At 39.3% G+C, this 16,735-nt stretch overlaps 1 protein-coding gene across 2 annotated transcripts in view; it reads left to right on the forward strand.

The window, feature by feature from the left end:
* The first annotated feature begins 182 nt into the window (after positions 1-182).
* Positions 183-16,735, forward strand: part of MDH1B (malate dehydrogenase 1B) — a 31,582-nt gene continuing 15,029 nt past the window's right edge. For both annotated transcript variants that reach the window (XR_003570145.1, XM_027873817.1), the window contains exons 1-5: positions 183-321; positions 3,543-3,655; positions 7,468-7,602; positions 8,528-8,667; positions 9,581-10,080. Coding sequence is in view for 1 of the 2 variants with exons in the window: in XM_027873817.1 (XP_027729618.1) it covers positions 300-321; positions 3,543-3,655; positions 7,468-7,602; positions 8,528-8,667; positions 9,581-10,080 (910 nt within the window). In the remaining variant the exon portion in view is untranslated. The remainder of the gene's footprint in view (positions 322-3,542; positions 3,656-7,467; positions 7,603-8,527; positions 8,668-9,580; positions 10,081-16,735) is intronic.

A 16,735-nucleotide genomic window follows, 5' to 3' on the forward strand; every position in this document is an offset into this window, starting at 1 on the left:
TGTGTGTGTGTGTGTGTGTGTGTGTGTGTGTGTGTGTGTGTGTGTGTTTGCGAGAGACAGAGACAAAGAGAGATAGAAAGACAAAGAGGGAGGGGAAGGAGAAACAGAGAGAGAAAGAGACGGAGACCGAGGGACTAGCTCAGAGTTTCTTTGCCCTCGGCTTCTAGAACGCGTCGGATGGCGGTTTCTTAGCAACGAATCAGGTCTTCGCTACGTACGGTTGCTTGGAGACGACGTCGCGTCTCTCTCCTCTGGCCTCATTCTTTCTCTCCCCATCCAGGCTGTTTCCCATAGTGGCCATGGCCAAGTTCGTTATTGCGGGTAAGTGATACCTCACCCCCCCCCACCCCACCTGCGCGCAGGGATCCCTCTGATTCGATCGCACTGACCGGCTGCTTGTAGTCGGACTACTCAAAACCTTTCTCTTCGGGGGGGTGGGGGGGAAGAAAAGAAAAAAAGAGAAGTAACGGCTTGTTCTTGGAGAAGGACCCGAGACACCCACTGTGTTCTGCCCCTTGCGAGCTGTGCCACTCCGGGCTAGAACCTCTCTGAACCTCAGCTTCCCCATCGGTAAAATGAGGACGACAATGCCCTCTAATCTATACCTCATGGTGTCTTTGTAAAGATCAAATGAGATAATAGATGGAAAGTGTCTTGTATAACTTAAAAGGGACTGCTGTCAGCCGTATCACCATCAGCCAGTTAATAAACATTTATTCAGCGCCTACTGTTTGTCAGTCACTGTGCTAAGAGCTGGGAATACAAAAAAAGGCAAAAGTCCTTGCTTGGAGCTTACAGTCTAACAAGCAAACAAATATGTACAAACAAGCTATATACACATTAAGTAGGAAATAATTAAGAGAGAAAGGCACTAGAATTAAGAGGAATTGGGGGAAAGGCTTCCTGTAGAAGATGGGGTTTTTAGCTGAGACTTAAAGAAAGGTCAGGCTGTGAGCTGAGGAGAAAGAGCATTCCAATCATGAAGGACAACCAGAAAGGATGCCCAGAGCTTAGAGATGGAGGGTCTCCTTCCTGGAACAGCCGGAAGGCCAGTGTCACTGGATCAAAGAGTGCATAGTGGAAAGTGAGGTGTATGAAGACTGGAAAGGTAGGAAGAGGGCTAGGTTATTAAGGGTTCTGAATGCCCAACAGAGGATTTTGTATTTGATCCTGGAGGATTGTCATCATCATTTTCTTCTTTTCCTTCTCCTCATCTCCCTCCCTCTCCTCTTCCTTCTTCTTCATTGTTTTTAGGTCCTTAGGGCCTAGAATCTCTAAAGAGATAGGAGGCTGAGCCTGCGAATCACCTTCCTCAGTCATATATACTTCTACAGACAAAGAAGATGAACACAAGAACACATACCCAGTAGAGGTGGCTGCAGTAGATAGAGCACTGGACTGCAGTCAGGAAAAGCGAGTTCAAATCTAGCCTCAGGCAGTTAGCATATGACCCCTAGCAAATTGCTTCAATTCTGTCTCACTCAGTTTCCTCATCTGTAAAATAGAATAATAACACCTATCTTTCAGAGTTGTTGTGAAGGTGAAATGAGCATTGTACAGTGTTTTGCATTCTTTAAAATTGCTATATAAATAGTATGAGGATGATGGCCACAGAAACCCATTAATTTCTATTTAAGCCATGCTCTTGTCTCTGTATGCCAGAGATCTTGGTGTGGATTCTCAAGTCAGAGAATTTATTTCATTTAGAGTGAGAAGCAGTCTTATTGGTCATCTAAACCAGTCCCCTCATTTTACATATGAGGAGATTGACATCCAAAATAAGTTGAATAATTTGCACAAGTTTATGAAGGTAGTAAGTGGCAAAACCAGGAATCAAATCCAGTATTCTTCCAGAGGACCTAGATTTGCCTCTCAGTTCTACTTCTTACTACATGTGTGGCCTTAGTCATTTCACTTCTTTGTATCTAGGTTTCTTCATATGTAAATGACAGTGGATGGATCTCTTAAGTCATTCCTATGGCTCCAACACTACCCTCAAATCTATATCTTTTCTTTGCTCTAGTCCTTTATTTTTAAAGCCATGTGACTGACAAGCAGAAGTCTATATCCAAAATTCCATTTGTAATCCTTCCCCCCAAACTAATTTACCTTTCTAAATTATTCCATGTGTAGGAGCCCCTTCCCCTAGTTTCTCAACTTTTTCTTCTTTATCATCCTTGTATCTAATATGTCACAAAGTCCAGCTTTTATTTCATAGATTTTTGAAAAAAATTCATCCCTTCTCTATATTCATTATTATAGCTGGTCTCTCTGGCTCCATTTTCTCCTTACTTCCTGTCTGCCTCAAATACCACCATCAGAGTAATCTTCCTTAAACACCACTTCCATCATTCCAGACTCAAGAACCTGCCATGATGATGACTCCCTATTGCCCATTTCCTCAAGTACAAATTCCTTGATCCATAATTTTATCCTATGCTCCTTATACAATTTGATTGTCATCTCCCCTCCAGGCAGTTGGCTTGCTTAGCATCTTCCACATATATTATACCCATGCCATTGCTTATGCTGGGTTATTGTTGTTGTTTAGTGGTTTGAGACATATCCGACTCTTTGTGACCCCTTTGGGGGTTTTCTTGACATTTCCTTCTCCAGCTCATTTTTCAGATGAGGAAACTGAGGCAAAAGTGTTAAGTGACTTGCCCAGGGTCACCTAGCTAGTAAGTTCCTGAGGCTGGATTTGAGTCTTCCTCGTTCCATGCCTAGTGCTATATCCACTTCACCACCTAACTGCCCCCTGCTTATGCTCTCCCTCTTCCCTTTTCTGCTTTTCTGAAATCCTAGTCATTCTTCAAGGTCCAGCTAAAGTCTCATTTTCTTCAGGAAGAATTATTTTCCTGATTCAGCAATATCACTCCCTCCTTTCTCTGATCTCTCTCTCTCTCTCCTTTTTACTTATTATATTGATTATCACACAACTTATCACCCTATATCCATTAGTTGTTTCAAGCATGTATTGTCAATTGGGAGGAATCCAAGAGAAAAGCAGTTGAAAACTAGAGAGCATGTCTCTGAAATGTATTCTTTTATTTCTCTGTTTCATCTCTATTCAAAATGACCACCCTTGCCTCCCTTGCACACTCACACACACACACACAGATTATTCCCTCTGCCTGGAGAGTGCACTTTCCACATTTGTGCCTTTCAGAGATCTAGTCTTCTTTCAAGGCTCAACTCAGGTGCTGTCCATGAAGCCTCTCTTGGTTGTCCTAATTTTTAAATGCTCTAATATTACATTGCATTAAACTTATTTATGCTTATTTTTGTACATGCTGCATTCTTCCCACTGCCTCCCAAGAAAATGGAAGCTCTTTGAACACAGGCATATTTTCTTTTTGTTTTTATATCCTTATAACCTATCACATTGTCTTACACACAGTAGGTGCTTAATAAATAAATTCAATCGAATTCTACATGATTTCTATGTACATAAGTACGAAAATGGGATATGCAACCTATGAATAACAATGTGTAATACCCAAGGGTATGTAAACTGTCATCCTACTAATTTGCTCTCTTAGGTAGTGCATCTTGCCCATACTTTGCTAAGGCAGAACTTCTGGCAGATTTTCTGCAGAAAAATCTACCTGATTTCCAGATACACAAAATTACTCAACACCCTGATGTTTGGAAGGTAAGAAACTATTCCAAAGTCTGTTAGACCCACTAAAAGTCATTATATACAAATTTGACTATAATTGTTAAACTGGCTGTTTCAGATTAGTTTTCTGTAATAAAGTTTTGCTTATTCATGTAGTATTAGACAGGTGGTCATTTTTCATGTAAATCTCTTCAGATCAACTTTTATATCCCAATTTAAATGTTTTAATATGATTCATGGAAATAAATGTGGTTTCTGATTGGTAAGGATAACAAATTTAGTTTCCCCTAGGAATTCAGTATTTATCATTTATATTAGGGCTTCTTAATACTCATCTTCCTTCAAAAGTCTTCAAATTTTATTCAAGTCTTTTGAGGAAATCAGTTGTTATCTGTGAAACTGCTACCTTCTCTGGACATATCTGAGACCTCTTTAAACTATTATTTGCTAGAGACTAGAAATCAGTTTAAGGTGAATATGCCTTAAACCACAATCTAACAGAGTTTAGTTGTTGCTGTTCGGTCCTTTGTTTTCGAAGACCAATGACACCACCCTGTTGGAATCAGGGTACAGTGTGTTCTGCTGTGACTGATCAGTCCGATGTGACTTCAGAAGGCACTACCACAGATTGAGCACAAGTGGTCCATTAGAACATTTAGAGTGGAAGAGGCTCTGGATTGCGCAGCTCACATTTCCTTTGTGCTTCTACGATTCTACGTGGAGAACAGCGCCTTCTTTGAAGCAGGCATGCCACACTGGACATCCAGTGTCAACGTTTTCCATGTCTCACAGTCAATATTAAAGTTTTTCAAAGATACCTTGAGAATGGGGCAGCTAGGTGGCACAATGGATAGAGCATCAGCCCTGAAATCAACACTGGACACATGCTAGCTGTGTGACCCTGGGCAAGTCACTTAACCCCAATTGCCTAAAAAAAAAAAAGAGATACCTTGACAAGGTCCTTATACCACTTCTTCTGATAACCATGTGAGTACTAACCTTGTGCAAGTTCTCTGTAAAATAGTCTTTTGGGTATGATGGGGTTGGGATCTGGGCCCCAGAAAGGAAAAACCTTAGACTTTCCCACATGGCCAGATCTGGCATTCCCCTGAGGCTATAATCCCATCAACTGGCCTTTCATTGTGGACCTCCCTATGGCCCCAGGCCATTTCTCCATTCTTCCTAGGCCATGTGGTCCAGGTCCCTGGAATTGTATTACCTCATAGACTACTTGGCCACTCTTAGATCCCTCCCATAGTCTTTCTGTATATAAGGTCCATCTTGTCTCTATTAAAATGCTTAGATTCCTAAAATCTAGCCATTGCTTACCCATGCTCAGATTCCTTAAGAGTCTACCTAATATGGCGAATCTTCAATAAACCTTGTTTTTGGCTGCAAGAAGGTTTGGGTCAAATTCTTTCGGGCAGGACCCACATGTCATGATTTTGGGATTCCAGGACCCCTAACCTCTAGACCTCATCAGGTATGTATTGGCATTCAAACAACGTGAGCAGGCCATCATGAAAGTGGAGTACAATGCTGATGAATTTCTCTGGGCAACCCAATTTTTACCATCTTCTAGAGCATTTCTCTGTGCATGAATAGTTTAATGCTGACCTGGAGGGAAAGCTAATTCAGCACATAGTCAGAAACCATGGAGCAGAAGAGGAGTGGACAGCTTTCAGAGACTTGGTGTACAGTACTACATGTGCTCATCTGGTCCAGAACACCTGTAAACATCAGGATTGTTTTGACAAAAATGATGAGGAAATTCAGAAGCTGCTAAATGAGAAACAAGAACTCCACAGGGTTCACACTGGAGTCACACGGATCAGTGAAATGAACATGATCCTGGAGGGACAGGCTGAATATTTCCATAGTGTTGTTAACAGACCATCATCAATCAATGCCAAAGCCACTGATCATATGTCTCAGGTTGTAATCACTTCCTCTCTAGCCAAACCTCCAAGTGCAGAAGAGGTACTGAATGCCATCAAGCTCCTCTTGAGTGAGCGGCGAAGCATCTGGGGCTGATTCTATCCCAGTAGACATCAACAAGGCAGGGAGTACATTGCTTATACAGAAGCTGACTTAAGGCTTCCAGGTTACATGGCAAGAGGAAGTCATCCCTCAGCAGCTTAAGGATGCTTCCATTGTTTATCTGTATAAAGAAAAAGAAAACAGGATGTCCTGTGACAACCACAGGGGGACCTCTTTCCTAGTCACTACTGGCAAGATCCTTGCTAGAATCCTCCTAAATCGACTGATTAATCATGGGAAAGATGATCACCTGCCTGAGAGTCAGCGTGGCTTCAGAAAGGGCCACAGAACAGCTGATATGATGTTTGTGGCCCGACAACTCCAGGAGAAATGCCAGGAGCAGAACAGAGGTCTGCATACATTGTTTGTCAGACTGATCAAGGCCTTTGATACTGCCAGTCTGGAGGGCCTGTGGGAGGTCATGGTGGCATTGGGTAGGAATTTAGTCACTTAAATATCAGAAGGACTGAATCATGAGGTACAACTCTTTAGAGCAGTTTTGCTGCATGTACCTTAAAGACACCGAGTGTACTTCCCCCAAATGAACATCGAACTCTTCCTCTTAAGTCACAGTTTGGCTTTTAGAGACAAGGGCCACACAAACCTGATAATTTTATTTTATTTTTAAATAAGCATAAATTGGATTTGCCAGATAACTACCACCTAATCTCTGCATTATTCTTGACTTTCTGAACCTGACAAAATTGAACATCCCCACTAAACTGAGACGAGCAGCTTTTCTTAAAAGTCTGAGCAAGAGGGGCAGCTAGATGGTGCAGTGGATAGAGCTCCAGCCTTAGAGTCGGGAGGACCTGAGTTCAAATCCAGCCTCAGACACGTAACACTTACTAGCTGTGTGACCCTGGGCAAGTCACTTAACCCCATGGCCTAATAAAAAAAAAAAAAAAAAAAAAAGCTGAAAAATTTCTGACAGCTGACGGCTCAGTAGATAGGTCCTGGAATCAGGAAGACCTAAGTTCAAATCCAGTCTTACCAGCTGGGTGACTCTGGGCAAGTCAATTAAAATCTGCCTCAGTTTCCTCATTTGGGGCAGCTAGGTGGTGCAGTGGCTAGAGCACGAGCCCTGAGGTCAGGAGGACCTGAGTTCAAATCCGGCCTCAGACCAAACACTTGACACTTACTAGCTGTGTGACCCTGGGCAAGTCACTTAACCCCAATCGCCTAAAAAAACAAACAAACAAACATAAAGTCTGAGCAAGAGCAAGGGGCAAATGAGCTCATGAAATTAGTGTATAATTTTTAAAAAATAGTTATGTTTCTTTTTAAACATAACACTTAAAGTAGAAAATGAAGTTCTATAGTTTTGTTTAAAAAATAATAAAGTATCTCTTGACATTTTCATTCTACTGACCTATCTGAGAAAGGTCTACTGACCAATCTGAACAACTACTGGTTTGATAAATAAAGGTTAATTTCACTTTCTTTTTCTTGCTTTTTTGTGACTAACGTGGAACTGTTCTGTATGACGTAATATCTATAATGAGTATGATATTTCTTGCCTTCTCAATGGGTACGGGAGGGGGTGAAGTGAGGGAGAGAATATGGAACTGAAAAGAAAATATTTTCAAAAAAAATTTTAAAAGATAAATGTAAAGTATATTTTACTTTTCTACCTAATTTGCTAATTTGTAATTCAGTGCCATTTTAAAATTTAAGGTAGACTTTTTAAAGAATGCTAAGACATCTTATATAAGTTGGAAAGGGTAGCATTTAAACTTACAAAATCTAAATTTTAAGCAAATTTCATCACATTAAACTTTTCCTTGGCATATTTTTTTCAATAGCAATGGCTGAAAGATCTATGTAAGAAGAATCAATGGAATCACGAAAGTTCTCCTATAATTTGGAGAGAGTTATTGGACCGTGGGGGAAAGGGTCTTCTTCTGGGAGGATGTAATGAGTTCTTGGAGCATGCCCAGGTAATAAGTTTGTTAGATACTTACCATCTGTTTGAAATTTTATCTGCTCTGCCTCACACTGTTACATTTATTTTGAAAATACAGTCGATTTAAAAAACTTCTGTCTTCTTCTTCATGTAGCCAATATATAGAGCTCTGGAGCTCACTCTCAACCCCGACTCTACTGACAAGTGGGTCCCCAGAGCAAAGCTACTACTCTCTTTCCCCTCAGAAGTTTAAGGGGAGGGAACTCTCACTTCTAGGTGGGGCATAGCCTTTGGAGGAGTTGCTCCCTTGCTTGAGGGTACAGCATTTTGGCTGGATCAATCTAATAATGCTGGGACGGGTCAAGCAGCTTGCTTCTCATGGCTGGCTCCTCATTTGTTGCCAGCAAACTCCATTATATACTCTAACTTCTGGTCTTCTAGTGACGTTTCTGATTTTTTGAAGTTCACAAGGTAGCCTACTATCTTTGGTCTCCTCCACCTGAGAGCAGAAATGAGAAACACAAACGGGCAAAGAAACTGAAGCACCATGAATTTATGAACATATGTCAGCTTTTATATGGAGAATAGGCCACTGGAGCTACCTCTCTCCCCACCTGGAGGCTTACACCATTTCTTCCTCACTTGTAGCCAGGAAAAAGACTATGATTTGTCCTTGCATGCCTTATGTAAACATACTTGGCTCCAGCTTGGTATCAGATAAACATTTTTCATCACCATGAGTTAAGCAGATGGGAAACTGTCATAAAATACCTGCCCATGTTCTGAATTGGGGGCAGATCCCCTCTATTACTCACAATTGTGAATTTCCAAAAGCAGGTTCACCACATCCCCCAGATGTCAAGGCAGCAGACAGAGTACGCTGTGGAGTAGGGCCCCCATTCCATTCACGTGAAATGAGTCTGTCTTCTTGTGCTAACTTAGGTCTTCTCTCTGTCTAGCTTTACTATGGTGTCACCTCAGAGATGATGACCTCTCAGATGCTGATTATTGCTGGCGAGAACTTGGAGACACATATAGAAATTGAGCAAGAGAAAGAAGACCTTAAAAAGATCAGTCCACTAAGGGTCTGGATCACCGGGTAGGACAGTGGAGCCAGACTCTTTGCTACATTCCTACTCTCCTTTATCAGGGCGGATGATTCATTCCACTACAGATTAGGCAAATAACACTTTTGAGATATATTTTAGTGACCTATTTAAAATGCACATAAATGAAAATTTGCTGCCAAGATAGCACCATTTAGGAGTTCAACATTTCTTTGTTTCCTGAATACGGAATCGATACTCTCACAAAGCGTTTTGTTTGTTCAGTAGCCTTTACAAAGAGAGAGCTCCCTGTTACCCTTGTCTGTAGTATTGTAAATTCTAAAATGTTTGACTGATTTCTACAATTTAAAATCCCTGTACCACAATATACTAGTGAATTTAGGTCTTGACTGAATTTTGGATTGTTTTAAAAACATATTTCTTAGTAATTTTTTTCCAAAAATTTTCCATAACTTTTCATGAACAATAGTCAAGAGAGGCTTGATTATTTTTACTTTCACATGAGAAAATTTAGAAGGACATCCAAAGCAAAATGGTTGTTTATTAGAAGTAGCTCACTACAAACAGGAATTTTTATTTCAGTCATTTGAAAAGAGGCAGTGTCTGTAATTTTGAGACTGCCTTCTTATGGTAGGAGTCAGAATTTCTCATTTAAAAAAAAAACAACTCTAACCTAAAATAAATCACCCAAAGTCTAGGTGTATGTTTGTCCATTTAAAAATATGTGCAGTCTTATTGTATTTAAAGAATTATATGGGTATTTTAAAAAAACAAATTAAAATGTTAAAAACAAAATGTTGAAATTATAAATGTAACAAATGTAAAACATAAAATGTTAAAAATATATACAGCCTCACTATATATGAAGAATTGTATGGTGAGAGTCAAGGTTTAAAGGAAAATATCTTTTCATCATTTATAATGAAGTTATCACATTTTCATCAGTGCATCTTGTCCTACTTGCTACAACCTGATTCCATTACTGGTCAATGGAGAAGTGTTTGGTATGGATAAAGAAATTAGCATCCATCTCCTAAATAACAACTTTGAAGAAGACAGTCTCAGTGCCACTGTGATGGAAGGCCAAGACCTGGCAGCGCCTCTTCTTCGGGAAATCTCCACGTGCACAGTAATAGAAGAGGCCTTTTTTGAGGCTGAGGTTATCATCATACTTAATGATGATATTGATAATGAGTCTGAGTCTCTAGAAAATAGAATCAGAGCTAGGCTTCCTCTGTGTCAATTATTTGGATCCCTGATTGAGAAAAATGCTCGTCGAACTGTGAAAGTTATTGTGGCAACAAAGACCTTTCTAAATCTCACCACCAGTTTGCTCATTACATATACACCATCAATTAACCCACGGAACATCATTGCTGTGGCCATGCTGATGGAAAACGAAGCAAAAGCCACGTTGGCCAGAAAACTGAAAACAACAGCATCTGGTGAGTCATTTGTATTGTTAATCTATGGTGTTTTTTGTTTTCAGAGAGCTAAAACTCTGCCCTCTGAGGTAGGAGTATGAGACCGGCAGTTGGACAGTAAACAGAGGGCACAGTCCTGGTTGTGGCCCCGGCAGAGGGACATTGGGCTCGATACATATCCTTGCTGGGCCTCAGCTGTCACATGAGAGGACTGGCCTAGATTATTACAGGATCCTGGATTGAGAGCTAGAAGTTGCCATCTAGGCCAATCCATTCCTTTGACAGATAAGGAAACAGAAATAGAGTGCTGGAGATGTTCAGGTCATTGGCACCAAAGTTGCTGCCAGCTCTAGCATTTCCAATTCTGTGATCTTAAAGTATAATCTGATTAGTTTACAAACTGCTGTTGTTGTATGTTTAATTAATTTTTATGGCTAATTTATTTTAATTAGCATGAGAAAAGATAAAATGATATAGACTACATGTTTACCATATGAAATAATTAGGTACGGACAAATCATTAGAAGTTATGTAACCCAATAGAATGTAAGCATCCTGAGGGCAGGATATGCCTTCCATTTTTACCTATCTTCCCAGAATTGGCACAGCACTCCCACCTGGTAGAATTAGAGGTTAATAGACTTATGGCTAGGAGGAGCCCTGGGACCAAAGTCTATACCTTCTCTTTACAGGTGAAGAAACTGACAGGCAGAGAGGTTAAATGACTTACCCAAGGCCACACAGGTCAAGGGGCATTTATGGAATCCCCCAAATGCAGTACTACCTCCACTGTGTCATGCTTCTAAATAAATGTTCATTGATTAATAATAAAAATAATAACTACTGACCATTTATATAGCTCATTAATATTTTAAGGTGTTGAATCTCAGAACAGCATTATGAAATTGGTATTAGAAATACTACTGTCCCCATTTTACAGAAGTAACATCTGAGGCCTTGATATATAAACTAACTTGCCCATGATCACATAGCTACTAAGTGTCAAAGATGGGGTTTGAATACAGTTCTTCCTAATTCAAGTCTAGTATATTATCTGTTACACAACACTAAATTGAATTGAACTAAATTTTCTTAAATCATACATCAAATTTTAAAAATTCTAATGTGTTATGTTAGAATGTTGATACTCGGATTTTTAAAATAATTTAATACTTTTTTTTCATATAATATATTTTAAGATTGTATACCACATCACAAGATCTGCATAGACCCAGGATTTGTGATTCATGTGCCCTTTCTTCATTTTTTATAGACCTTGAAACTAATTCCTTAAGTCCCCTAAGTTCCCAGTTTGTGAATATATGATTTCATTCAGTTCAACAAACATTTACTGGGCATCTCAGATAAGCAAAGCACTGTTCTGAATGCTGGAGCTGATACAAAAGTAAATGGCCATTTTTCTCATAGAGCTTATGGTCTACTGGCAAGAACTGATATATGCACATATAACTATAATACAAAACCAAATATGATTAAGTATAATTTTCAACAAATGCTGTAAGGAAGGCATAATGAAATGCAGAAAATTAATGGCATGTTAAGTAGGTAAGAAGCAGCTAGCATGGAGCCTTTCACATAGTAGGTACTTGATGAATAAAAAGACAGTTTATGGTGTTTGATGGGTATTGAAATGATTTTTTGCTATTATCAGCCATCACCCTTACTAGTTATTGAAATGACAATGTGGAAGTTAAGTGAGTGCATGAGTAGGTTGGAAAACAAGAGTATTACAGGTGGTAACAAGGTGCAGTTATAAAAATTGCTGGCTTTGGATTCAGAGGCTATGGGAAAGCTTTAAATCCTGCCTCTTTCACTTACTACCTGGCTTAGTTGGTCTCCAGCATCCAATGAGAGATCACAATGAACAAAATCTGAGCAAAGCAGGTCCTTAGGAAAAGGGGAAGCAACAGTGGCCAGTGGGCATTCAAGGATGTGAGAAGCATTATTTCAGGCAAAATTAGAAAACCTATAAAATATGGACTTGTCTTGAGCTATTGGCACCCATAGACCCCGAATCCCTTAACAAATGACAATAAAAGCTGCATCCATTACTTTACCCACAAGAAAGCTTTAGAAAGCAATATTTCCATTCTGTCCAGTCTAAAATATCAATGTAATTTTTGTTGTTGTTCAGTCATGTCTGACTCTTCATGACCTTATTTGGGGTTTTCTTGGCAAAGATACTGGAGTGGTTTGCCATTTTCTTCTCCAGCTCATTTTACGGATGAGGAGACTGAGGCAAACAGAGTTAAGTGAGTTGCCCAGGGTCACATAGCCAGTAAGTATCTGAGGCTGGTTTTGAACTCAGAAAGATTAGTTTTCATCATTCCAGGGTCAGCACTCTATCTACTGTGCTACCTAGCTGCCTCTATCAATATAATTACCAGAACTCATGCCAAAGTGAACCAGAATTTATCAGGGTAATCTAATATCCATCATAAACACACATGCTTTAGAATAGCTAAATCCTATTGCATAACCAAATGTAAATATTATACCGGTCTTTAGATAAATACTTTTGGAAGGCATAAAACAGCTTGCTTTCATTATGTGTAAAACTTCAGCAACTGTAAACAGCAAATGGTTAAAAAATTCAAACTCCATTTTGAATTAAAATTTTATTTTCTATATGTCTCAGAGGATATTTTTAGCTTCTGTAAATTTACATTAACATGTACAGTGGCTTTTTGATTTTGTTTGCTACTTCATATTCAACTCTTAATAAGTATTTGTTAAGAACCTACTATGTGCCTAGGTGCTAAGGATACAAAGACACACACACACACAAAACCCCAAACAATTCTTTTCCTCCAGGCACTCAAAATCTATTGCTAGAGACAAGATATAAATAATAATAATAATAATAATAATAATAATAATAATAATAATAATGGCTAAAATTTATATAATACCATGTGCTAGGTACTATGCTAAGTAAGCATTTTATAACTGATCCTCACAACAACAGTGTAAATACTATTATTATTCCTATTTTATAGATGAGGGAACTGAGGCAAGCAGGATTAAATGATTTGCCCAGGGTCACACAGCTAATAAGTGTCTGAGACCAGTTTTGAAGTCAGGTCTTCCTAACTTTAGGCCCAGTACTCCATTCACAATGCCATCCCTAAATATGTACCAAATAAATACATAAATTCAAGAGGGTAATTGGAGGGATCAAGAAAGGCCTGGCGTAGAAGATGACCCTTGAGCTGTGCTTTGAATGAAATTAGAGATTCTAAAAGAGTAAGAGATGGAGGTGATAGGACAGTTCATTCCAGGTATGAAAGGTAACCTATGGAATGACACAGAGATAAGAGAAGGCATATTATGCGTCAGGACCTATGCGTCAGGACCAGCAAGCAGGCCACATTGAATGGATGAAGAAGAGTAATATATAATAAGACTGGAAAAATGGCCAGAGCCAAGTTGTAATGGGCTTTAGATGCCAAACAGAAGATTTTTTATTTGGTTCTCAAGGTAGTAGGGAGCCAGTGTAGTTTACTGAGCATCAGAATGACATGGTCAGATTTGTACTTTAGAAAAGTCACTTTGGTGGCTATTGGATTGGATTGGAGTTGTGAGAAATTCAAGACAAGAAGACCAATTAGCAGGTTATAGAATAGTTCAAGAGAGTATTAATGCAGGCATAAACTAGGGTGGTGGCTGTGTAAGTTGAGAAAATTGGAAGGATATGAGAAGGTTGTGGACATAGAGTTGATAAGACTTAGCAACTGATATGTGGGGTAAAGAAGAGTGAGAGGAGGCAAGGATGACTCCTTGATCGTACTCTCAACAGAAATATGGAAGTTCAGGAAAAGGGTGTGTTTAGGGGGAAAGATGATGAGCTTTGTTTTAGATATGTTGAGTCTGAAGTGCCTATAGAATATCCAATTTGAATGGTCTGATAAGCAGTTGGAGATGCGGTACCAGAGCTCAAGAATGAATTATAGATTGGATTATAGATCTAGTGGTCATCTGCATAGAGATAATATTTAAACCTGAAGAGGCTACCTAGAAAGAGAGTGTAGAGAGAGAAGAGAGCCCAGGACCATACCGTGGGGTTCACCTACATTAAGGGGGCTTGATATGGATGATAATCCAGGAAAGAAGACTGAAAACAAATGGTCAGATAGATTAGGAAGAGAGCCAAGAGAGAGCAGTATCATTAATGTATTTGACCAAGAGGAGAAGGAAGTCAATGGTTTTAGATGCTGCAGACATGTCAAGAACATTGAAGAGTGAGAAAAGGCCACTAAATCTGGCAGTTAAGAGCTAGTTAATGCCATGAAGAGAACAATTTCAGTTGAGTGATGAGCTCAGAAGCTTTGCAAAGAGTTTAAAAGTTAGCAGGAGGAGAAATGAAGGCAAGGAGAGAAGACTTTTTTCACCCTAGGAGTTTGGCCATGAAAGGAAGGAGAGATCTAGGATGATAGCTTGAGGGAATAACAAGGTTAGTGAGGATTATCTTTTTGGTTTGGTTTGGTTTGGTTTTTTGTTGTTGTTATTGTTTTCAATGATGGAGAGACCTGGGTGTGTTTATGAAGAGTCTGAAGATTAGAGGGCGCATGTGATTATGGAAGTCTACTGCTGGAGGAGCTAACCAGGAATGGGAACTAGGAAGAGAATAACACTCCAATGTCATTCCCCTACTTTGTATTCTAATTTTAATGCCCCTCTTTCATTTATTTATTTTTCTTCAAAAGGACTTGTGGGTTTGGCTCCAGGGTCCATCTTGGGTCACAGAGGTCACAGTGTGGCTAAGAGATTTGAAATCAATCTCCTCTGAAGTGATCCATCATGAGCACAGTGGTCCAGAGATTCCAGGTTCCTCCCATTCTATGTCAGCCATCTCTCACATAGAGAAAACGGAAGGGGTTTGTCCTGTTGGTATACATTTGCTTGGGGTTTGGTTTGTTTCCACAGAAGGAAAAAGCAGAAGGATTCTGGCAAAGCAGGACTCCAAAGGAAATCCCCTATGATAAAATATGAATGTCTTCAGGCCCAATTGTTCCCTGTTTGTGGGAGTTTTCCTACCAACACCATTCCCCTTTCATTAAGGCTGTGCCTGTTTCAGAAGTCAGGCCCTCTGACAACACCACCACCAGCCTTTGTCCATCCAGTTTCCCTTCAAGGTTTAGTCAGCTGATCCAGAAGTCAAAGGAACAGTTTGTAGGAACTTCAGAAGCTGGAAGTACTGGGTATAGCTCAGCAGAAGTATTTTGTTCCATCACTGTGAGGTGATCATGCCTCCAACAACAGTGCAGCTGAAATCTGGGCCTTCCCTGGTCTCTCCTCTTCCATTGCAGGGATGGTAGAAATAAAAACTGGGCCTTCTGGGGCAAGTTGACATTGATGATCTAGCTGAGTATACTGGCCACCAACTAGACTGGTTGGAAGGAATGACCTGAATTGGGTGGTTATTCTGATGAAGGAACTTACTACCACTAATACCAGTAGTTCAAGATTAAAATTACTTACAGTCTTCACATTGAATCCTCCTATACCTGAGGATTGTACAGTGGGTCTGGTCCCTGGTCAAATATGTTAATGAGTTTCATCAGCTATGAACCCTCTTGAGCTGGGAGGAAGTAGTTTGATGAGAAATGTTTATCTTTCTCCACTCTAGGGAGAATTCTTAACCCAAATGAATAGGGAATAGAAAACATAACAAAAGCCAAAAAATAGACAACTTTGAAAATATAAAATAAAGAAGCCTTTACACTCAAACAAAATCATTTCAGATAGATACAGAAAAGAAACTGTACAGCAAAGAAAAAAATTTGTTCAAATATCATTGATAAAACTGTGATATCTAGGGTAACAGAGAACTGATGCAAATATAGAAGACCGAGAGCCAGTCCTCAATAGATAAGTGGACTTTTTTTTTCTCAAAAGAATTGCATACTATAATATGAAGACATGCTCCAAATTAGTAATAGAGACAAACGTAATTAAAACAAGTTTGAGGTTTCATGTCACACCTTGCAAAACGTTAAGTATTAGAGAAGATGTGGGCAGTTCATGTTAGAGAGACTATTGTGTCTCTGTTGCTAAGGAAAACTGACACACAAATAAATGCACTGTTACTGAAGCTATGAATTGGTCTCATTTTGAATATCAACTTGAAATTATACAAAAACTTCTAAACTGCTCGTGCCATTTGACCCAGCAATCCTATTGCTGAGTATTTATTCCAAAAAAAGTCAAAGACAAAAAAAGTTCCAACAAATACCAAAATATTAATGGAAATGCTTTTTGTGGTAACAGAAAACTGGGGGGGGGGTAGGTAATGAAACACTCATTAATTGGGGAAATGCCTTAGTTTTTTTATGTGTAAAATAAGGAAGTTGAACTTTATGGCCTCTGAGGTGTCTTAACATGCCCTCTGTGCATTTATATTCCTATGAATGCCCCTCCAGCTTTGGAATGTGAATGTAACAGAATGTTATTGTAAGAAATAATGATTATGAGGAATCACAGGAACCTGAGAAGATTTGTATTAACTGATGCAGGGGTAAAATAAACAGAATCAAAAGTACAATATACACTTTGACTAAAACAATATAAATAAGATGGTCAATAAAAATGAAACCAAACACTTGGTAAATTAAAAAACAAATAATGAAATAATAGATAATGAAATATGCCTCCA

This window comes from Vombatus ursinus, unplaced genomic scaffold (assembly GCF_900497805.2).
Source record: "Vombatus ursinus unplaced genomic scaffold, bare-nosed wombat genome assembly UNPS02014802.1, whole genome shotgun sequence".
NCBI classification, from domain to species: Eukaryota; Metazoa; Chordata; class Mammalia; order Diprotodontia; family Vombatidae; genus Vombatus; species Vombatus ursinus.